Here is a 25292-nt window from a genome sequence, read left to right as displayed (position 1 = left end):
ATATATATATATATATATATATATATATATATATATATATATATACCATGGGCATGCTTGGTACCCAAGGAGGTCAGAAGATGGTATTGGATCACTTTAAAGTAAATATATATAAATGTCTGTTAAGGGCCATGTTGTTGCTGGGAAATGAACCTGGGTCCTTTGAAAGAGTAGTGAGTGCTCTTAACCACTGAGCCATCTCTCCAGCCCCTCCCCAAATAGTCTTTTCTTATCATTTGAAACAGTGTGTGCTACCACAAGCTAAGCCATGATTTTTGTCAAGTTAGAAGGCTACTTAATTCAGGAATGTTCTGAAATACTAAAGCTATCATGTAGAACCACACAAATAATCCCAAGATTACATAGTGGATTTGGCAGGATTATTGAAGTATGATTTCTTTCTCCAGCAGTTTTTGATTGCTGGGTAAATTCAAGAGGGGAAAAACAGGAAGCCCAACATTTTCAACTTGTAGGCACATTTTTTCCCAGTGTATCATTTTTGTACTGTTGATAGTGGCCTACAATAAGCCCCCAAATAAAACCAGAAACATTACCATGATCGCTGCAACCCATAGGCAACAGTGTTAGCACTTAGTTAAATAGCTCTAACAGTTTCAGCTCTGCTATGCACTTCCCTTTCTGCCATCCAATGAGAACTGGTGTGTTCTCATTATAACACAAATAGAAGACCATGAATGGAGAATCCCTGCCAGCACCAGACTTCTAAACTTTCTGTGTTTCCTTCTGGAGCTATATTGGCCAGCTCATTCTAGAACTAGGAGTACAAATTTTATATTGCCTGGAAAGGGACTTACAGGGGATGAGAAAACACCTGCCAAACTGTCTTTATGGTAATTAGTGGCCAAAGCAAACCTCTCACTGTAAGGAAGTAGTTCAGCTATGGAAGTATGAGCTTCCATGCGTTTCACCATAGACAAGTAGCGCTATGACTACCTATCCAAGTCGATTTCTGTCTCCCCTAAAGCCAACCTTCTGGAAATTATTCTTTAGGAGAAAAATATATGCTTTGATTTTGCACCAGATACCTAGTTCTAATTTATAATTCCAAGAAAAACATTTGGCTCCAGAAAATACAACGGGAACCCAGAAACTTGTGGCCATAAAACTTGACACCTTCTGCCATAGGCTAATGTAGAGTATCTATTTTGTAATGTGAAACACATCTCCTATGCTAATCATCCAGATGTTGAAATGTGACCCTGTCAGTACCATAAAGCAGCATCATGGTTAATACTAAGAGAGAGTGGAAATATCACACCCGCCCATGGCTGTCTTCATGAATTATCACATAGATGTTACTAATTAGTCACAAGCTACCAATCAATAGCTAGATTACAAGTATCCTCCTCATCTAAAATGTAATGCCATTTAACTAAGACGACATATTTGAAACTATAGAACTATACTGCAAACACACTAATTTTGTTGTTATTGTTCAGAACTGGGAATTGACTCCAAGGCAAGGGAGCGACCATGGGGCTTAAATTTCAGCCTGTATGCAAAATTACATGGTTTTGTTAGTATCCCCCAAAATGTTTATATGCATAGACAGATATAGCTATATACATGTGGATAAGTGTTCATGTCAAAATTCATTCACCAAATTATGGGCTTGTGAACGTGTGTGTGTGTGTGTGTGTGTGTGTGTAAAATCTCCAAAACAAAGCTGGCTGAGAAATATTAATTAAGGTCTCCCAGAACATGAATATGAACTGATAAATAACTGACAACCATGGAAATAACATCTTGAAAGAAACAAAAAGGAAAAGAAATTTATTTAAGTTGGAGCTTTTGGTTTTAGCATTCCCAATACCCAGGGCTACTTAATTCTGAACACTTAACAGTTATGTCTCCTGTGTGATGCTAGTCATATATTCATCGCCTTCCTACTCTGTACTCACTACATGTGATTCACACTTCCCTCCATTAACTGTGACAACGAAAACTCTTTGCAAACACTGCCAAATGACGATGAGGGTGGAATGGGAACAGAACTAACATCTCTCCAAGATGCCATGGACTAGACACCCATTGCAAGGTGTAATATGTAAAGTCTGCTAACGACCAAGTTGAAAGGTCACAATTTCAGAGAAAGAACAATAATGGAAGACTGATGATAGTTTACCAGTCTTTTGGGACACCTTCAAATACAGGCAATCAATGTAATCTGTTCTAGCTAATGCGACTACCCAAAGCTGGGGACACCTCAAGTACACTTTTCCAAGAGCTGTCACAAAGCTCATGTGATAAATTTTATAACCATCAATCACTGTCATTGACTACCTCTCCCAAGTAGCTCCATAGATGGGCCATTTGCTCCAGCAGAACACAGGAGAATTCAAGGAATTGATCACATCCCTACACTGATGAGGGAATGCTAATACATATTAGACTTTTAATAAATTACTTTCAAGAAATTGGATTTTTTACATTTTAACCTCTAATTTCAACATTCAGTCTAATTAAGAAAAATCTATAATACTATTAACATTAACAAAAATGCCTAGTAAATAAGGCCTCTTGTAATACAGACTCTGTATAAGGAGCTAATCTGATCGTTTTACTTTTTTTTTTTTAACATGTGCCATACCAGTTTTAAAGAAACAAACTGTTACATGACTTCACATTTGGAAAAATATTCAAGGAAATAACCTCCCCTCAAGACAAGACCAAAAGTACTCAAAGCATTAATAGCTTGTCAATTATTCTACAACTCCCAACCAGATCTGTAATAGGAGACAAGGCAACAAAATGCTTTATGACAGGCAAAATAGTGGTTGAGAATAATCTGAGCAACCTATATTCAACTCATAATGGTTAGGGCAAAATAAGATGTCTTTTAGGGGAAAAATGAAATACAGACCCAAATTGATATAAGAATGGAAAGCACAGATATGAAAATATACTTCTCCATTATGAACTATGAAGATACACAATGGAAACACTACAATACTATCACACATCTGCTAGGCTGGAAGAATACTGAGTAGATTAGCCAGAACATGTGAAGAACTACAGTTCTCACCAATCTATATCACTTTCAAAATCAAGGGGACGGGTTTGCTTTCTTTTCTTTTGTTTCTCGATTCCTTCTCTGTTCTTTCTTCCACTTTGGTTTATTTTTGTACATTATGAAAACTAAATAGTCTTCCATGCCTTCTGATCACACAGGAGGGCCAACTCCAGGGAAAGTCAAGAAGAAAGTAAAACATCTCCATAGAATTGCCTAGAGCAAGGGGTAGAGGAACGAAAGTCTGTATCACAGTGACTTAGCTAGCTTCTGGAAGGGGCAACAATTTAACTACACTATTACTTGATTTTTAATTAAAGTAGACAAATATTTTACATTTCTTCCACAAAACAAAAGACTTCATCTCAGGCACAAGACACCCAACCAGTTAGCCATACCCAAATCTATACCTGAATAGCACTAACTAGGAAAAATGGAATTCTGTGTGTTTGGGATGCTTTTTATCTACACTACGAGGAAGATATGAAAACAAAGGCTACAAGAGAATTGGAAGTGCTTTGGTGGTCAAGAGCACAAGGTGCTTCTCCTGTAGGCATTCTCAAGTTCATAATTTCAAAACAATTTGATTGGTGTCACAAAACAGATTAACTCTAGAGCTGGTAGTATTAAAAAAATCAATCTAACAAAGAGATTCAATTGACAATGGGTTTAGGATAATTAAAGCGGGAACTGATGCTTAATAGACAATTTCAGATGGCAAACAGGCAAGGAGGATTTGAGAGACTTAACATTGTGTACATAAGCCTCCATGTGGACCAGATCTACAACTGAAAAACATTAGCCGTAAACAATCATTGAGCGACAACTCTATTTCATGTCAAAATGTTTTTCTTGTCATTACAAAGAAGGGTGCCAATTACCCAAAATGAGGTTCCTGTGCTCTGCTTTGTTTTTCCTGTTACAAGAATTCATCTTTAGGAGGGCAAATCTGGCCCAGCTGTCAATAGGAGTCAAGTAATAGCAATCAAACAATAAATTGACTTCTAAATTACTTGCTTCAGCTCAGATAACTGGGGTAATCAGCTTAACAATGGATAGCAAATAACAGAAATCACACTGGGTTCTGAACCATCTCAATCTACATTCTGAGCCTCCTTACCCCTCAGGTTTCAACTTAAATGCCACCTCCTTAGAGAGCTTTTGTGACATCTCTATTACTAGGGCCCTATACCATCACTTCTTGAACTATTCCTTTGGAGCACTCATCACGGCTTGAAGTGCTATTCTTTCTCTCCATGTTTATTGTCTATTTCCTCCTTTAATAGCTGGGCAAAGTTGAGAGAGAGAGAGAGAGAGAGAGAGAGAGAGAGAGAGAGAGAGAGAGAGAGAGAGAGAGAGATGGCAGGGCTTCCTAGGGACTGTGATCACTGAATAAACTCTTGAAGACTAGTAAGATTTAGTAACCAGAGAACTGGAGACAGTGACCTGAATGGAAGCTAAAAATAGGAAAGGGAAGGAGGCTGTATGGGGATACTAATGTTTTATCAGCAGGCAAAAATATTTGAACTTGGTTTTATAGGTTTTATAATGGCTGTTTTCTTTTTCAATTTGGCTTAAAAAAAAAACACAAATTGCTTGCTTAGAATAAAAATCACAAACAGGAGTGAAATGAAGGGATTTGGAGTAGGAGTCCAAATCGCTGTGATGGTCCAAGACCAAGAGCAAGATGGTAGCACTGGTTTTACTGTTGTCATGGTCTTTGGACAATATAGATGAAAATGAATTGGCAATGCAATGAAGAGAAGGGATAGGATGTAAATGCTTTCCAAGGTCACTACCAGATAAAATTCTGAAGGATTAGAAAGCTCTCAGTCTGTCTGCTTTGGGCAGACTTAAAGACTATATACAACCATGCCTGTCAATTAAAATCTCTCAAATCTTTAAAAACAAAACAAAACAAAACAAAACAAACAAAAAATACTCAACAGGACTTGGTGATCTGTACTACATGAATGAGAAGACAGGCAAACAGCAGTCAGTGGCTCTCAGTCTCCCTCATCCTGCAACCCTTTAATAAAGTTGCTCAAGTTGTGGTGGCCCCCAACCATAACATGATTTCTGTTGGTACTTGAGCAGTTAGTACTGTATGAATTGTAATGTAAATATCTGATATGCAGAGTGTTGGATATGTGACCCCTAAAGGGTCAGGACCCAAGTTCAGAACCGCTGGTTTACGGCAACTGGCTACAACAGATAAGAGAGAGATTTGACAAAGCTAGAAATGAGATGGAGGAGAAATTAAAGACAAATTCCATGTTTTTAGTCGCTGGAAATAAGCACAGGGAACTACTTTACATTTAAAACAAAAAAGCAATACAACTCTATATACGCTGCTCAGTTCAGGTTTGAATGAAGGTTTCTGTCTCTGGCTCATGACACCAGTCTACCAATAGTTTTACTCTTTAAAATTTTATGCTTATTTATTTTGTGTGGGGTGGGGTCATTCTAAGCATGAGTACAGAAGTCATATAAGGATAACTTTTGAAGTCATAAAAGAAGATAACTTTTGAGAGTGAGTGTGTGTGTGTGTGTGTGTGTGTGTTTACCTTAAGGGTCCTAAGGATCAGACCATTTACTGAATAAGCCATTCAGCTGGCCCTACAAATAGATTTTTCAAAAATAAAATATTCCAAAATCCTTATTAATCAAATCTTTACAATTAAAGAGGCTTGATGTAGAGGGAAGTCAGAGGATCCAAACACAATGTAGTATTTACTGTGGGTGTATGTGTGTGTGTGTGTGTGGTACTGCTATTATAGAATTGGTTTTACAAGCAAAAAAAATAGAGATGTTTATCTACAAATGTCTTTTTTTTTTTTTTTGAAACTGGAATTTAGCAGCATTGGGAAATTTCCGTTTTTTTTTAACTAGACTTTATCCAGTGTTCTCCAGTCCCTTAAGCTCTTCTCATCAGAGATAACACAGCTAATTAACCTTATACAGGCAAGAATTCCTGTCACTATTCACAGAAATTAGGAATGGTCAGGTTTGTCCCCCCCCCCCCAAAAGCAGATGCAGAAAGTGGAAACAAGATCACATCAACAGGCAAAGCCTGAGTTGGCAGCTGTGCAAATGAGCCTTATCTGTGTGTCCATGTGTGGATTAGATAACAGCTTAGTTAGTGTCAGCTCCAAAGGAAAATGCCTGACAGTTCCCACTGCCTTTAGCACTCTTCAGGGCAAAGGCAGAGGGAAAAGTTGCATCCCTAGCAGTTTTTACTTCTTTGGTTTCCGGCTGTTCAAAGTGGTCTGGGGCTTGTTGCCATAGGAATCAGTTTCACATGTCAACTATATTTTATAGCAGTGGGATAAATAATATTCATGTGCTTTGGGGCAACAATTTAGAATCTTTAAGGCATAAGATAATTTAATCTTAAGTGACAGTGAGAGTATCATTTACCCAGTGAAAATTCTCAGGACTTTTGATGTCTTATCTAACTTACATCAACCATGAACTAAAAAGGAAAAAAAAAAGGAAGATTCGTTATAGACTCAGACTTTTGAAAGAAAAGCAGGAGCTGTTGCTTAGTTCTTGACAAGAACAGTGTACCTCCTATTAGGGTCCCTTAGCCTGTAACCCCAGTCTGCAAAGTATTGTTATTCTTACTAGGAAAACTGAAGCTTGGAGCTATAAGGACAGAAAAAAAATGGGAATATTTCCAAAACTATAAACCAAAATAATCAGAGACACTAGAGCTGTAAACTTGGATCATTCAAGAAATTAGAAGATTTCTTTCTTGTACAGGAAATTTTTGCCAGTTCATAGGAGCAAAAACAATTTTTCTTTTTTGCAGGCAAGCAAATTGGTGACTAGGAAAGGACTCACAGAGTAACCTCTAATCATCTCCAAAGGCTTACCCTCGAGAGATGTGCTCTGGAAACAGGACGCTGGGCCCAAGAAGGGTGAAGAGGTCTATAACAAAACCCCATTTCAGGCATGACTGTGGGCCACACTCTGGACCTCAGGGGACCGCCTCTCAAAATAAGGAACAGTAATTACTACCTCAGCAAGTTGGCATGAGGACTAAACAAGATAACACATGTGTAATGGTCAGCCTTATCCTTGCCTTTACTAACTGCGCAATAATCATACAGCAGTAGTATGGGTTCATAGCAATATCACCACCTTGATCTAATCCAGTGAACTGCATAGAGTAGATACTGTTGCTGCCAGCAGTCATGATTCTCATGTTTGATCCATATGGACAACACAGCCCTTTTCTCCCTTCAAGTCATAATAGTCCACTTGGAGACAAAAATAATCTAATCAAGGAGAAAATACCATCCCCTTCCAAACTGCCAAATAAAACACCTAGAAGCTAACAGGGTAAAGTCTATCTTGAATTTATTTTTCTAACTGTCAGAAAATAGGATCAAAATGCATAAAAGTTGAATTGATTAATGTTAATGTTCAATACGCTTTATTGGAGACATTTAAACATACACAGTAAGGAAATATATGGTATCCACATGTGTGTGTTTGTATCTAAACTTTCATCAAATTTTACTTCTTATAAATAAACATAAAAGGTCCCAATGAAGGAAAAAAATGAATGGACAATGACATATCACACAACAAATGAACTAGGGATTCATAGATTTCTATAAAGGGAGAGATAGTAAATACTCTATATTTTCCAAGGCACACAGCAAAGGAGTGAAGACAATCCTATCCCAAAGATGCTTACTGGTTATTGATCATTTTGATCTAGTAACATCTGAGACACTGTAGCTCAGAAAAACTGTCTGACTGGCCAATTTGTACAGGAAGCAAACCATAAAGATTCCGTTGGGAGGGAGAAGTATACCCAAACCAGAATGAGAACTAACCCACAATCACTGGGGAGCCATGCCACAATGGACTCATACAAATAAACCTAGTGAAATAGCCCTTATCTTTCACTAGCTTTACACCCTCTATATGTCTCTTAATTATATCACTAGAATTCATTATCCCCTGTCAAGATCTCCTTGTCCCATCACTAATTCCAGTATTTACTGGTACTTCTTTTAAAAATCTAAAAGCTTTCTGTTTTGGTCATGTCTTCAGACCATTGCTCTCTTGTGACAGTTCAACATATATGTAAAGTCAACACAGTGTGAATATATATATTTTCCTGTTAATCTGCCTTGTGTCAACTTGGCTAAATTCTTAGCCTCAGCCAAAAAAATCACATTATTGAAGTAGGATAAGCTAAGGTGTTCTTCATCCTTCTCCACAACAATCTTTTGTGACAGCTGTCATGGCATAAAAGCATCCATCAACTACACATAAAGCTTGTTTCCAAAAAGAGATGTCTGTACACTATTGCATACGCCAGCAAGCGTTTGCTAAAGGGACCCTGATATAGTTGTCTCGTGTGAGGCTTTGCCAGTGCCTGGCAAATACAGAAGTGGATGCTCACAGTCATCTATAGGATGGAACACAGGGCCTCCAATGGAGGAGCTAGAGAAAGTACCCAAGAGCTGAAGAGGTCTGCAACCCTATAGGTGGAACAACAATATGAACTAATCAGTACCCCCAGAGCTCGTTTCTCTAGCTGCATATGTAGCAGAAGATGGCCTACTCAGCCATCATTGGGAAGAGAGGCCCCTTGGTCTAGCAAACTTTATATGCCCCAGTAACGCCAGGGCCAAGAAGTAGGAGTGAGTGGGTAAGGGGAGCAGGGCGGGGGTAGGGTATAGGGGACTTTTGGGATAGCATTTGAAATGTAAATTAAGAAAATATCTAATAAAAAATTTTAAAAAAGAGATGTCTGTAGATTTGGTTCATGGGGCACAGCTTGAAAATCCCTAAGGTTGAGCCTCATCTATTAACATGGAAACGTGACAGAATATGTTAAACCAAAATGCTAAGATTCAAGGCAATATGCTTAGAATGATTTATTTATGTGGACTTTAAAAACATAAAAATAATGCTATATAGCAATTATTGGGGTATATATATATATATATGTATATATACATATATATGATTAAATATGTACAAAATAGACTCAACTAATGAACTATATTTAAGACAGAGAGGACAGGATAGGGCACTGAGTGTAAAATTTTCATATTTCTTTAAGAACTAATTGCTTAAGGCAAAAATAGCATAATGATAAGATCTGATAGAGCTGATTGGCAGGCAATTATATTATTTTCTTAAATTATCTTTATAATATAGCACAGAAAGTTAATGCCCAAAAGGAACAGACATTTTCCTTTATTTTGAAGAGACTTAAGACTTAGAAAGAATCAAGTTAAATTTGGTTTTGATCTTCATTTACTCAACCCAATAAGAGAGGATCGAGCTGATAAACTGCTCCATGATAAATGAAATGATATATGTTTAAAAAGCACTCCATATTTGAGAAATAAAATCATATAGGATTTAATATATAGAATGTCTTAAAGCATTTCTTGCTTTCTTCATTATAAAAGTAACACCTTCTATATGCAATGCTAGTTGAAGCCTTGAAAAATACACCAAAAGGGAACCCATAAAGTATTTTGCCTCTTAGCCATAAGTGCTAACATTGTGTGTGGAGACTTCTTCAGTAATTGTTCCATGTACTTATTTTTCTTTACAAAAGCAGCATGTCACATACCATGCTGTTTGCTTAGACTACTCATTTAAATACCTTCTTAATTGGAGTGTTCATTTATGAGCCTCTCTTTTTCTATATTTATTTTAAGGATATTTGAGACGCTCTATCCAGAGCTCACTCCCAACGTCTCATACTTTGTCCTGTGTTCCTGACAATATGGAGCAGTGCATCTCTTTTCCAGTGGTCATTAGACTTTAAGGAAGTCCCCTCCACCACCCACCATCACTGACTGCAAGTAGGCATTGAGGCACCTCTCAAAGAGTTACCTGTCTGAAAGCATGTATAACCAACCCCATCAGGGTGGGCAATACCACTGTATTCTAGGCACCCCTTCTTTTTAAAAAAGTACAACATACAAAGCAATTACTTGTTTGTCCTTGAAACATCTTTGAAGAATACAAACCTAAAGAACTTCAAAGCTCACTACCCAAAAAGAGCAGCTGCTATTAAGGAGCTTAATGAGTAACTTGCTCAAATGATTTGCTACCACCATGAAGGAGGACCTTTATCCTTTAGACAGGACTTACTGGAAACACAGGCTTCCTTTAGTCCTGGTGGTGCAATGCTTTGCTACACCTATTATCAGCAAGCAACATAGCATTAACTGTGCTTAGAATTCTGGGCGTACCACACAGTTGAAAAGGATAGCTCAACTGTCTCGTGCCTCTTAAATGACCTTATGGGCTTTCCCCAACCTTGTCTGACAGCCACACACTGCTCCTGTGATGCTCTAGTAATTCCACCCCTGCCTTTCTAACCACTTCAAACATCCAACTCATCACCTTTCCTGGTTAGACAAGAAATTTAAGAGAACAGGAGCCGAGGAGGCTAGGAGTCACTCCCCAGTTGGACGGGCCTCCCAGAAACATGAAGTGCCACTTCCAGCTGGAAGGGAAATGATTGGGCTGCTACCTGGCTCTCCAGGAACCTATATGAGTTACTGACTTGGAGTTCACAGTGTCCATTCCATGTCTCCAGAGTGCATGCATCTGCTGTTACCTTCCTCTGAGTTTCTCTCTCCTGCCCAACATCAACAGGTGCTTTCTCTACTCTCCCAGTCCAAAGGAAGAGCCATTCTCTTCTGCTCACCTGACCCCACATTTCACTGACCAGCCAATATACAAATACAACTCGTATCTTTCTCCCCAGGTCAACCAACTGTGACCACGGAGGGTGAGAGGTAGGTGCCACACAGTACAGAGATGGCCAAAACTTCACCACCATCAGCTAGAAAATACAGCAAACTTCTGAAAGTCAACCTATCTTCAAAGTTACTGTTATCTCAAACTAAGCATATACAAACTATAACTGATCCTATCAATGTTAAACCAGCTCCTTAGGGTCTGCAGTGCCAGAAGGGTATCAACATCAGCTAGGATCTTTAAGCGCAGAATACCGTCCTTGCCATATATCCTAAAGAAGCCATCTTCTGTCCTCCACTGCTCATTCTCAAGTCACCCTAAATTAGACTTCACTTCCTAGCTAGGTAAGCTGGTTTCACTTTCTCTTGCCTTTGTATGGCAATTTAATGCTTTCAGACTAGACCTGTAAAGTATATCTCTCATCTATGTGTTCAGAACTGTGAAGGAGTATTCCTTGTGCTAGCCAGTCAGTCCTAGTCAACCAATAATAAAACCTATGCCTAGCATACCTAAATAGACCACACACCTTTCCCTTTAGTATGACTAAACTCATTCTAGTCCCTCCAAACACGAGTACACTATATCACTTTTCTAGTTCAGGGCTATCCAAATGAGATAGAATGGCAAGCCATATAGACAGGGTCTTCACATTATAGCTCATGTTGGCCAGAAACTCCCTATGCAGCCTAGGCTGGCCTTATACTCATAGAAATCCTGCTTCAGCCACATGAGTGCAGGGAGTATAGCTATAAACCACTATACCCAGCTCACATTTATAGCTTTAAATTTTGAACAACACTCAAGTTAAAATTATATATAATTAAGTCTTACTAATATGATTTTCTTAAGCCAATATATATCTGAAATATTATCAATATGCAACCAAAACAAAATGAGACGCTTTGCATTTGGTACTAAAACTTCAAAATCTGATGTGAATTTAACACAGCACATTTTACTTTAGAATATTCATATCTGAAATACTATAGTGGTTACTTTGTTGGACAGGGTCTAAGTAGCCTTTGTCAATGTAGAAGATGTGAGAGGCTTGCTTTGTTCCCACTCTCACTGGCCCATAGTAAAATTTACACTATGATTTACTGAAAGTAAGGGTTAGACCTCCCTTCTCTCTGCAGCCTATAGAGCAGGGGTCAATCAATTTCAGTCCATGCATGAAACCTGGCTGTCCATCTGGCTTGGTAAATACAATTTGCTTGGGCTAGTGCCTTATTCATTTATCTATGTTATTATCTATGCTGCACAGGCTTCATTTAACACTAATTAGATGCATGGTCCATAAAACCAAAAATATTTACTATCTGGCCCTGGATAGTAAAACGGTGCCAACTGCTTCTCTAGAGTAGCAATGCCTCAACTGTACTTACTGTTGGTCATAAAACAGAGTCATTGATCTATACTGAGAGACAATGTCCATTAGAAATAAGAGCTTTTGTATAAATGGCTAAATGAAGAAAGCAATGTTAACAGTTGGCACAAGCTTGTTCTTTTGTTTGTTTGACCTCACCACAGTTTAGTTGACTTTATTACAATTTTTGTTAAATACTTTTTAAAAGATAACCAAATATATCATTATTTTATTTGCTTCCGAGGGTCTAATTTAGTAAGCTATCTTTCTTATGCCTATATTGTATCTATGTTGGATTTTTGGTTTGGTTGGTTGGTTCTTTTTGGTTTTTCAAAATAGGGTTTCTCTGTGTAATCCTGACTATCCTGAAATTTGCTTGATAGAATTGGCTGGCCTTGAACTCCGAGATCTGCCTGCTTCTACCTCATAAGTATGCTGGGATTAAAGGTGTGTGCCATCAAGCCTAGCTCTACATATTACATCTATATAAAATTATACTTTTTATATTTTATATATAAATGTAATTTTTGCTTTATTTTATATTTGAACACTTAAATTAACCGAAAATGTTTATGTGATTTAGGCAAAAGCTCCAATTACTTTTCCATATCTAGTAGTACCAGTAGCATTTAAAACTAGCTTTCTCCCACTAGAAAAACATCCTGCTTCATTTATTAAGTAATGTACACAAGTCCTTATTTCTGGATTCCTCAGTGCCCTCTTATTTATTAGCCTTTTTCTAAACCAATGTTATACAATACTGACTAGTGACTTTCCAGTTGTGTCATGTATTATTTCATAATAATATTAATAGTATCAAAAGTAGATATTGGAAACAAAATGCATTTACTGTTCCATTAGGTTTTGTGGGGTCATTAATCGAGGCACAGGATAGCAATACCTTCTGCCTTTGGTTCCAGAAAACTTCCATTAAAGTGTCAGGTAGGGCTCACAGAATGCGCAAGTCACAGAAGAACCTGTTTCCAAGATCACTCAATTGTTGGCAGCATTCAGTTATTCCCATACTGCCAAACTGGAGGCTTCATTTTCTCATTGGTTGTCAAGGTAGAGTTCCTCACTATGTGCCCCTCTCCATAAGGCAGCTCTCAACAAGGAGCTTAAGTTTTCAAAGCCAGAAAGAGACACAGCCTCTCAGTAAGTAAAAATCCTATGTAATATGATTATATGGCACATCTGATCACCTTTATAATATTCTATAAGAAGCAAATCACATGTCCTCATGGCACTGAAACAGAAGGGGTGGCACACAGGCATGAATGCCAGGATCTGAGGGTTGTACAGGGTTGTCATTGTCTCCCCCTAACTGTATATTCTATTATATATAAGGTACCTACTTCTCAATTTCCTACTAATTTCTGTTATCTGTTTCTACAGTAACAATATAATTTAATCGAGTACTACCCTCTCTCCCCAAATTCTACCAGAATTCTATATGAAAAAAATATATATATACATCAAATAATTTTTTAGAAAACTGGTAATTTCATGATATTGCATCTCAAGAGTACATAGGTTTCTTTCAATCTGTTCAGGGCTTATTTTCAGTGACGTTTCTCTTCCATTCCATTGTATCAGAGTCTTCCTTACATTTCCTATTAACTATTTTCTGCAATAGTCATGATTTTTGTTGGTGCTGCAAAGAGAGTACTTTTTTCTTCTAAGGCTTGTGTGATGAACTAATGAAAGGCAGTTAATGTTTTATGCTTACCTTATATCCAGCCTGCATATCAAATTCTCTTAGGTTTTTTTTTTTTTAAACTAGACTCTGGAATTTGAGATAAATAACAACTTTAGCCACAGAAGATGGTTTTATCTTTTTCTATCTTAATGTTTTGTATTTATACATTTGAAAGATAAACCGAATCATAAATAATAGTGGTAGTTTAGCATGGTGACTAGTTTCTCCAAGCCCACTACTTTGTAGACACAAATTTGAAGCCAGCTCAAAAGATATGCTTTACTTATAAACTACAATTGACTAACACAGCTCTTTCTACCTTTGATAAATAGTTAATTCATCTTTTTGCTTTATATATTAGATGATGGCTCTGTGTGTGTGTATTTCTATGGAACAGAAAGAACTCTAATCTCCAAGAATTCATCTGTAAATGTTTACCAAATACCAGTTCTGTGGGTATAAAAAACAAAATGGTATACATTATATCCACATATGAAAACTTCATAATGAGAGTTATTATGTATAATTAATAGTTATATCGCAAGCAGACATCAGAACCACTTTGTGGGTTTTTCTTCCTAATATACATACCAAGGCCCCTCTTCATAGCAATTAAGCATAACAAATTTTAATTTAGGTTTCAAAATTATGACTGCTAATTTGTTCTTTAAGAAGACCTTTGGTGGGCCAGCAAAATGGCTTGGCAGATAAAAGCACTTGCCACCAAGCCTGAACTGAATTTGATCCCAAAACCCTACAGGGTAGAAGAAGCCACTTGTGCAAGTTGTCCTTTTACTTCTGTTTACATACTGTGATGTACCTCTACCCTCAATGAATAAATAAGTGCCAAAAGGAAGACCCTTGCTGATTAGATAAGCATTGCTTTATTTAGCAATGATAAGTGCAGTCTCTTCAGGGTGACAAAGCTATTTTAGTTTTGAGGAAAGCATTATAGATCTTGCCTCAGACAAAGAAGAGTCAGTTAGTAAGCCCATTCTGAACACTTCCTAGCTCCCTCCAAATCCAAGAGACTCAAGATAAAATGGCCTGCTTTTAGCTGCTATGTGTTTTTAGGGTTGGGGGTTTATAACTGAATCCAATTTGAACAGTGGAAATCTTTGAAATAACTTATTTCCAAACTATTATGTTGGAACCCCATCTGTACCAACTGAATCACAGCATCTTAGAACATAGTTTAGACATTTATTTTAGGGAAACTTAAGGCAATTCTTGTTGAGAAAAAAAATGGGTTAAAAAATCACTGATTTAAGCTGCTCAATTAGTATCTGTTCTAGACTCAACTGATTATCTCTTAACATGGATGCTTACCGACTTCTCCAAAAGTAGATTGTGATGGGAAATACTCACCTTCAAGAAGGCACTAAAGAGAATATTTCTAGACAGAAGCAGGATCCTTGATTTTATCATTAGATTGTTTAAAATGCTTACATGTTCAACTGATCAGAAACCAAAATGGAAAACAAAAACAAAAAGGGAAAAAAAAAACCTCTCTTCTATTTTCTCTCCCTTTCATTCTTTTCTTGATGGGTATTAAGAGAATAAAATGCTCTGCCAAGTATGGAAAGCATCCTGTCCCAGCAAGAGGGATAAGAGCCAACAGACGTTTCCTCGTCAATTCAATGACCTGCTTGCTACCATGAAGTGATGATGATAGCTCATATCAGAAGCTACTGGAATTGGACCAAAGTAGAAAAACTTAGGAAGGTATTTTAAAGTGTTGGTTTGACATGGCATTAGTCATCAGTCTTAAGGGTTTAATGTGTTTAAACAAAGAAGCAGTCACAAATAACTTCCCGTTCTCAACACCTTCTGAGATACATACTTCAAACAGGATGTGATGCTGAGCCAATGCCTCATCACAATGTAGCCCACAGTAAGAGCAAATCAAGAACTCTCACTGGGATTAAATTTTGACAAAATTTCAGCTAGCTTCTAAGCAACTCCTAGATAGAAATGGCTTAATGTTCCCCAGATGGTATAGAAGATAATATGCATCTCCTAACCTCGTAGTGTATATGGGAAATAAAGATGACTGAAAAAGAGAATATTCTCTAGATTATCATATGGATGCCCTATAACTGTAATAGCATAAAGAGAGTAGTTTCACATCGACTATCCTACCATATGAACATCACATGCTAAACTCTTAGGCAGCCATATTAAGTTGGTCTAGTCCAGTCCGAATTAAGTCAGAAAACACCATATTGAGTCTTTTCCTAGCAGGAAGAAATTAGAAGGAAAGAAAAATTTCCAGTAACCTTGAGGGTATCATCCCAATTTGTCCAGTCCCTGATAACCAGATGACATTTTAGAGACTATGCTTTAGTAAGCCTATTCCAACATAGAATATTTTCCTTGTCATCAAAACAGTTTTGTATACATATACTAATAGGATAGTGTGCTTGCCTAATATACCTAAGTCTGTCTAACTATATGTGTATATGTGTGTATATATGTATGTGTATGTGTGTTTGTACCAGTACTTATGATAGTACAACTATTGCCATTTACATGTTCTATTCAATCACTCAGAATCAATTGCTTATTTAATTAATAGCATGCAAAGTAGAGATATAGATAGAAAGGACTTCTAGTTAAAGATGATGGATTGTATACATTCATTTATCTTAGCTAACTCCCAAAATTCCCCTGATGTGACACTGAAAAGATCTTTTTAAAACCCTACAGTAGCAAAGAGGGGAGAAAAGACATATTGATATCCTGAGAGCTAACCAAAAATATTTTAGTCACTTTGAAAAATCCCAGAATAAAGGTATTTATACCAAATCACCTCCAGAAGACCCAGAGGGCTGAAGTTAGGGAAGGAAGGAGGCTGAAAGAAGAAAGCGCTAGCTTAAGGAGCAATTAGGAAACCTCCAACTTCCTGTCTCTGTTTTTTTTTTTTTTTTCTCACTCTGCCATAGGTTCAGAGATGTAACCCTTGGAGAGCAAAGCAGAAAAGTCCCTGACCCAAGAACACAGTGGACATTTGTATACCATATGTGGGGTCTGTTATATTGCTACCTTCTTGTTCAGAAAGTAATAAAAAGATTCATCTGTAAGTCATCTGATTAGACCAACAGACAAAATCTAGGGGGGTGGGGAAAGTATTGATCTTGCTCATAAAACTCACCCAGACCAACAAAGTCACACAACTTAAAAGCAGCAAACATGTGAACAGAATCATGATAACAGCTTCCAAATGTTTTTAGATAACCCCCTCTTTTTTTAAATTGGATTTTTTATTTATTTACATTTCCTGATATCCCCCTGGAAACTCCTTATCCCATTCCCCTTCCTCCTGCTTCTATGTGAGTGTGCCCCTGCCCACCCACCCACTCCTGCCTCCCCACTCTCACATTCCCCTACACTGGGGCATCAAGACTTCACGGAGCCTTTCCTCCCATTGATGACTGGCAAGGCCATCCTCTGCTACATATGCAGCTGGAGCCATGAGTCCCACCATGTGTACTCTTTGGTGATAACCCCCTTTTAAACATATATAAAATAATTAGCAGAAAAAACCCCAAAATCTGTGATTATAACATACCCTAAAACAAAATGATTTGGAAGAAACAATGAAAAAATAAAAACTTTATTAAAATAAAAATTCCTAATATTTTCAGAGAGAAATTTCGGAGCATTGTGACTATGCAAGAAATAAAAAAAAAAAAAAAACCTTCAAAGGGGGGAAGCAGGATTGAAGAAGAATTATAATAATATCAAATTTTCAACATTAATAACAAAAAGACTTTATTACCTTTTTTAATGTATAAAGTAGACAGTAAAACTTTTGATGTAAATGCTTTCAAAACAACAATTGTATCTTCCCCCAAACTATCAAGATAAAGGAAGCATCAAATAAGAGTTTTGAATTTGTAAAGACTTCAGTATATGACTTCCCATGTTCCCTTTCCTAGAAAGAAAACTACATGGAAATTTGCTCTACCAAAATGAAGGGGGGGGGGGGGATCAAGAAGTAGAACAAACAAATATTTAGGAACTTTGAGGATTTAACAGAGTGGAGGCCCAGAGAAAATTAGTTCAAATTGAAAGCCAACCCAATCCAAGACAAATGTCTATAACATTAGGCCACAGAAAGTTCCCATGAACTGCTTGAATATACTGAGCAAAGATAGAATTAGTGAAAAAAATATGAAAGTGAATACTATACTAGATGCAAAGGAAAAAAAGGGAGGTGATTGCTAACTACAGATTGCTAACTATCCACGCCACATGGCTCCACTATGAAGAGAATATACTGCTTTAAACCAAATGATACACTGATAAATGACATCCCTGGACAATGGGCCCATGAGAGAAAAGGAAGGGGACAAAGGAACTAAATCTTCATCTTCTATAGTGTGACAACAACAGATAAAACCTAGAAACAAACAATTTGGAATTGAGTGTATTAAAAATAAATGTAACGAAAATGCCAAGTGTGTATACAATGAACAGATGACATCTTTTAGAATATTTCATATCTGATATATGACAGACATTCCAACCAACGTTTGCTGGACTGAACAGAAACAATGTTGTCAGGAGTAAGTGTGCGTCCCAAACACTCTGTAAATGTTAGGGCCTCTCGTTAGGATTTTCCCCTCTTTATTCAATTTAATCACTGAAAGTTGCTCCATAAAAAGAGAGCAAAATAATATTATTTTAAAATTACCTCCAAATGATTAATGATGGTTTATAAAGGAAAAGAAAAATCACTGGTATTTCACTGGAATGATTTAATAATGCTATTAGTAAGCTAATTACATTCTTAAACAATAAAATAATCAAACCCAATATTCACTAAAATGAAGCATGAAATGAAGCAAAGTATATTTCTCTTCATGATACTGTTCAGATGTAGTCTAGTCAATTTAAATCTTACCTTAGAACTCAGATGAGCATTGAAAGTCCATAAAAGCTTATAAATCAAAACAATTCTCTGGTAAGTAACAGATTTACAAGGTTTTCTTGTTTGCCTCTGAATTATATTTCTCACGAAAATAAGAACCTTAGTTTTATATAGGGTAAGATTGATATTTTTATACAAACTTAAGTTCAATTACAGTTGCCCGAAATATCCAACAAAAGAGATCACAAAAGTATAAGGATTTAACAGTCTTTATTATGTAAGCAAGTCCCTAAGTCCCCTAGTCATCTATCGATATGTAAATAGAAAGAACACATTTAATCCAGCACAAACAGACTCAAAATAGTACACTTTTGAAAGCTTCCCCCAGCTGTGGTGGGTTTAATAACTAAACCAGTAGTAGTTGATACATTTCATTTTTCATTCATTTATTTAGAATGTAAACATTTCCCAAGGAAACTACCATGCAATACTCTTTCTAGTCTTTAAAGCACAGAATAACTTGCTCCTAGGTGGCTTTTTCCCTCTGAAAACCTGAAATAAAACCTGAAAATAAAACATACAAATCAAGGAAAGTAAGAACATGTTCTCCAGCATTCCGGTTGATATCACTGAACTGAAAGGAAAACCATCCTAGCCATTAGAAACACAATCTGTAAAGAGTCACTTACCTTTAATCTTCAAGTAAACCAGCATGGCACACCAGTGAGGATTTTTTTTTCTTCTTAAAAGTGGTTGTGTTGAACATGCTGTGATATGGTGAAACAGTAAATTTCCCATCACACTCTTCTTTCTTTCATAGCATTCATTACTGCTCAGTCTCGATAGGATAAAGGTCACCAGTACTATTAATCTTTTGAGCTAGATACTGGGCAGAGCTCAACTACTGCAAGGAGTCATCAGGTGGCTGCTTAGCAACACCTGTGATCTCTACCCACTAAATGCCAGTGGAACCCATTCTAGATGGATGGGCTTTAGGCATGGCCAAACATGGAAGAATTGTCCCCTGTTGAGAATCATAGCTTTATCGAAATATAGCAGTCAAGGGGGATGACTGTAAACCTAAGAATACAGATAAAACCAACAATCTGTTTGCTTTGGTACAGGCCAATACTTCTTGACGTAACTAACCTACCATCATTTTAACATGAAGTACCTTCTACTCCTCGGCCTAAACTGAAGTGAAAGAAGTAAAATTAAAACAACTCACAGAAAACACAATGGAAATTACTCTGACTAATCATGTCTCTGCATTACCCTTAAAAGAGTACAAGGTCATCCTTTTCTTCTATTACATGGCATAAGTCCAGAAATGTAAAAAAACAATTGGAGTACTTACCATGTGTCAGACATAGTGCTAGGTATTCAAGAAATAGTCATATATCAATTATATTTACCCAATTCAAAAATAACACTTATAAACAGTTTTTAACAGGTTATTCTTGTGATCTTTGGCAAAGGATTCCTCCATGTGATATCAAAAGCATGAACAATGCAACAAACAAAAAGCCAATCCATTTGCATTTCATATACATATATAATACATATACATTTGTACATGTATGTGTATACTCATACACACACATACACATATATGTAATTTTCACAGTTCAAAAGACAGCTAAGGGGAAGGGAACCCAAAAAATCGAAAAAAATGTTTGCAAAAACTTCATATTGATAGGAGATTATACCTGGAATATAAAAGAAATTAATAGTGTAATAATAGATAAACAAGATGGTCAAAGAATATGAATATATATCTTTTCAAGAGATGACCAACAACCATTAAGCACTATAAAATATTCAACATTAGCATTCATTAAGGAATTCAAAGCAGAATCACACAGTAAGATATCTAAATGCACAGGAACCAGGATGGCTACATTAAATAGCCAGATAGTAACAAATGCTGGCAAGCACATGGAGAAACTGGAACCCTCACTGTTGAAAGGACTATAAAATGGAGCACTTGCCTGAAAGACTAGTATGGCCATTCTTCAAACAATTAATCATAGAGCTATATGATTCCATACAGATCCCCAAATACATAGGCAAAAACAATGAAAATATAGGCACACACACAAATGGCACATAAATCAGAATCTTACTATCCATAACAGTCAAGGACCCCCATCAACCCAAATATCCACCAATGGACAAAGGAGAAATAAAACACAGTATCTTCACAAAAAGCTATTCTATTTGGCCATACAACTGAATGGAGTACTCACACAGACTAACGACATGCATGAATCATGAATGTGTCATGCTAACTGAAACCAACCAGTCAAAAGGGGCAAATACATGACCTCAAGTGTATGAAATGTTCAGAACAGTAAAATCTATAGCAACTGAAAATAGATTCATGATTGCCTAGGACTGGCTCCAGGAGAGAAACAAGTGGGAGGGAAAATGGGAGGGAAAGGGACAGGAAAGGTTTTCTTTTCAGAGATGATGAAACAATTGAAAATGGTCTGTAGTAAATGGCTGTATTTGTGAATACACAAAAAAAGATAACAAATACCGAAAATGCAAATTATCTATATGTTAAGCATGTATGCATATACCATACTTTAAATGGGTGACATGTATCATATGAAGTATGCCTCAGTAAAGCTGCGTTGTTCAAAATAGCACTTAAGGTACAGTTAAAAAAAAAAAAACAGCATTTGGACTACGGCTTATTAGGAAAAACATCTTTGAACTGTCCTATTTTCTGGAGAGATCTCATTCTTTTGATTGTAAAATCTGAAATGATCCTTGAATCCTATTTTAACTAGTGAAAATACTCTGGGTAAATATTTAAGAAGATGAAAATCTTGAAAGTTTAAAAAAAAAATAAATGAAAACGCCATCATGAGGAACTTGCAGGGGCAGACAACACATTGACCGTTTCAGATGTTTTAGGAGGCACTGAGTCATTGGATGGGGATGGGGTGAGACAAAAAGAGTTAAATAATCCATATGAAAAGCCGAAGCCTGAAATGCTTCTTCCTTTACCAGGCTTCAGAAATGCTCCAAAACCAGCATTCCTTCTTTCTCCTGCACCAGAAACCTTCTTTTTCAGGAGCCTAAGAAAACCACCCATAGATTTACTCCAGTTAACAAATAGGAAGTATATAACAAAGGACAAAACAAAAGCAGACTTAAAGAGATCTATAAAGAGCAAAACCAGTGCCCAGCAATGGCTTCTTTGAAGTTGGACTATCACCACCAAGTATTGCTGCTTTTTCCAGGCAAACATAAGCTAAGATCCTTGAATGTATAGCTAGCGCACAGTTCCATTCCTGAGATGATTCAACCTGTGTCATTTCCATTCCAGAAAGACTCAGCTTCTATGTTTGGCTTATGTGATGGGCTGTTTTGGTCTTGCTACTCTATCTCATTGCAGAGCCCCTGGTCTGTTCTGTTGCCACACTCCATGGTTTTCCAGACCCGAAAGATCACCAATGTCAGTGGCAAGAAAAAGCCTAGAAACGTTAGGGATTTTGTTTTAAATCTGTAATAAATCTCAGCTCCTGCCTTGGCTACTGCAAACAATCCAGTTTACCATCAATCCGGATATAGGTACATCATTCAATACTGTGCTCCACTTCTGAAGCAAAAACAGGGTTAATATTGGGGTGGTAAGGGCAAGGAAAAAAAAAAAAAAACAACCAAAGGTAAGCCTGGTTCTTTCTTTTTTCTCTATCTATCTATCTATCTATCTATCTATCTATCTATCTATCTATCTATCGATCTATCTGTCTATCTTTTTAAATAGAGACTCAGGTTTCAAAATGACTGCTTTGGAAGCTGGAATGACCCAGATCATGGTGTTGCGGGGGGCCAGGGTGGTGGTGGCAGGTATTCATTCCTTTGCAGGGTGGCTGTGGCTTGAGGTGGGAAGAGGGAACTAGGGTGGGCATCTATGTGAAGAGAGAAAGAACTGGGAATGGTCTTTAGGTACCACCCACCTCTGCAAATGAAATCACTGCAGTGTCAACCCTGCAATGATTCCATGAATTGCCAAACAGGATGAGGTAAGGCATAAGCCCGGAGCCCCCTCCTCCCCTTTTCCCTCCTCCTGCGCACAGAAGGGCGCATCCCTCAGCGAGGTGCACCACGCAGCCCTTCGCGGGCCTGGGCTGAAGGGCTGACGTCACCTTTCTGCATTGAGCTCAAGGACTAGTAGCAGTACCAGTTAGGTGGGGAACAGGGGCGCTGCCGCAGCCACCAGGTGGTAGGGGGTCCTCCTCTTGGGCATTGCAGATTGGGTTCACACAGAAAAACACAATAACCGGGTGGAAACAGTAAGGGGTGGAAAGAAATCTGAAAGGGGTCGTAAGAGCCAGTCGCTGAGGAAGCTCAAAGATACCCCTGGCTTATGTAAGACCCTCTCTGTGCGCCTCCACGCGGTGGCGGCGCCTGTCCCGCATTAGTGCGCTTGGGAGACTGTGATCGCCCTTGTCCAGTCAGGCAGAAGATTCTTGGCGACTCTCTCCCACAGCCCTGCAGGGTTAGGACTAAGTCAGGATCTTAGATCTAACCCCGCCGTCCTGCGCCCGCTCCCAGCCCGCCACAGGTTAGCTCCATTAGTTCCAACAGGCACCCAAAACTGGCTTGGTAAGGTAAGGAGAGAAGTCCAAAAGAGAAAACAGACAAATCACAACAACTTTCCCCAGGGGCTGATCCTGTCCTGAGAGTTTAAGAAATCAATGCATTAAAAATTTTTTTGGGGGGGAGGGAAGAGTGGAAAATCTGCAACCACCGCCACCACGCAGCCCACTTCAGCCTTCGTCGGACAAACTCGAGGGTTGGAGCAGCCCAGACCTGCACCCTACCATCTCACAGCCCCGACCCAGCAGCCTGCGGCTGTCTCCTTGTCCACCGGCTAAGATCGGGTTTGGGGTTTGGGTTTTCCTTCCACCTTTCTTTCTAAGAGCATCACCACACGGTCTGATAGACCGCGGCCCGGCCAGTAGCCAGAAGTGGTCACTCACCCAGAAGACGAAGGAGTAGATGATGAGGAGGGTTTTGAGACAGGTTATCACAGGTTTGGTCTCCATTCTCCTCGATGCCATACTACTCAGCTCCGGCGGCGGCAGTGGCGGCGGGCGGCGGGCGGGCGCAGGAGGGGGAGGAGGCGGGGCCGAGGGAGGCGGGGCGGGAGGGGGAGCGCGTGCTGCCAGAGCTTCCCGTGCGCGCGCAGGCTAGGCGGCGCGCTTGCCTTCACGCGCGCCCTGCGGGGCTTGGGGAGAAGGAGCAACTAACTGCTGGGAATGCTGACCAAGTCTGCAATCTGACTTCCATCTGAAGTCAGAAGGAACCTGAGAGCCTAGAGGCTGGGCTGGAGGTCAAGGTAGCCTTTCTCAGACCGCCCTAGCTTTAAGATTTCGGCTTTGTTGGAAACAGGGCCTGGCCTGAACGTGCCTACATAAGGATTGTATAGAGTGCTCTTCTTGGCGCTTGGACACTCAGTAGTCATGACCTTGCCACTAAGCACACCTTGTCTATGCCAGGAACAGACTGTGACAACCAAAGAGACACCTTGAAGGATAGTAAGGAACCCTGGAGTTCAGAGACACCCAAATCCTGGCTACTTTACAGTTCTCCATAGACTCCCTTTGAACTTCATAGTTTTCGATTTCCTCACCTTTGGAAATGACAAAAACGAGATTTAGCAACTTTCTTCCTACATATTAGATGTTTAACAGATAACAACAATAACAAAACTTCTTTAAACTACCAGAGACTCATTTGCCTTACTTAGAGAGCACTATCGTTCTCCTGTGGAGTCCCACTGCAGCAAGGAAGCAAAATGGAAAACAACCTGTTATTTGCTCCAAAAGTTGAATGTAAAGTCACGGTAGGAACTGCACTCTTAGATATCTACGGGAGAGAAATGGAGACACAAGTCCACCGGAGAACTTGGGCACGAATGTGTAGAACACCAATCCAAGTGAGCTCAGCTGACAAACGATTGGTTCATTTGTCATCCAATGGAAAACTTCGTCTGTAAAAAAGAATGAAGTGCTACTGACCCATGCTTCCAAGTAATAAACCTTCCAAGTATGCATAGTGAAAGAAGCCAGATACAGAAAAATTGCATACCGAATTACCCACATCTAAAATAAACAAACCCATAGAGAGGGAAAAATGGGTGAGCGGTTGGTGACAGGGGTGGAGGGCAGGAATAAGGAGTACAGCTGATGGCTTGGGTGATTGCTTTGATTTTGGGAGTGAGGAAAGTGTTGTAAAATTAGTAGTGATGGGCGCCTGCATGGTCTTGTGAGAATAATAAAAACCAATGGATAACATAGTTTTCAAGAATGACCTTTATGGTGTGTGAACTATATCAAAATAGAAAATAATATACACGCTACGTAGATTTCCTGTGGCTAGCTTTGCAAAGACAAGCACATAGTATTGCGTCTGCTGAGATTTCATCTGATTCCCCAAAGAAAGTACAGCATCACAGGGTAACTCCACGTGGACGGTGTTAGGAATACATTCTGTGAAAGAGTAAAATAATAGAGTCGAGAAGGCTTGGCAAAGCCTTTCAAGA

The 25292-nt window shown here is 38.4% G+C and overlaps 1 protein-coding gene across 1 annotated transcript in view; it reads right to left on the bottom strand.

The window, feature by feature from the left end:
• The window catches only part of Tspan7 (tetraspanin 7), a 102329-nt gene extending 78485 nt beyond the window's left edge, over nucleotides 1-23844 (bottom strand). The window contains exon 1 of the mRNA XM_021153134.1: nucleotides 23728-23844. Coding sequence (XP_021008793.1) covers nucleotides 23728-23808 — 81 coding nt within the window. The 5' untranslated portion in view covers nucleotides 23809-23844. The remainder of the gene's footprint in view (nucleotides 1-23727) is intronic.
• Nucleotides 23845-25292: the final 1448 nt, after the last annotated feature.

Source organism: Mus caroli, chromosome X, assembly GCF_900094665.2.
Source record: "Mus caroli chromosome X, CAROLI_EIJ_v1.1, whole genome shotgun sequence".
Lineage (NCBI taxonomy): Eukaryota > Metazoa > Chordata > Mammalia > Rodentia > Muridae > Mus > Mus caroli.
This window is presented reverse-complemented; position numbering and strand designations above follow the sequence as displayed.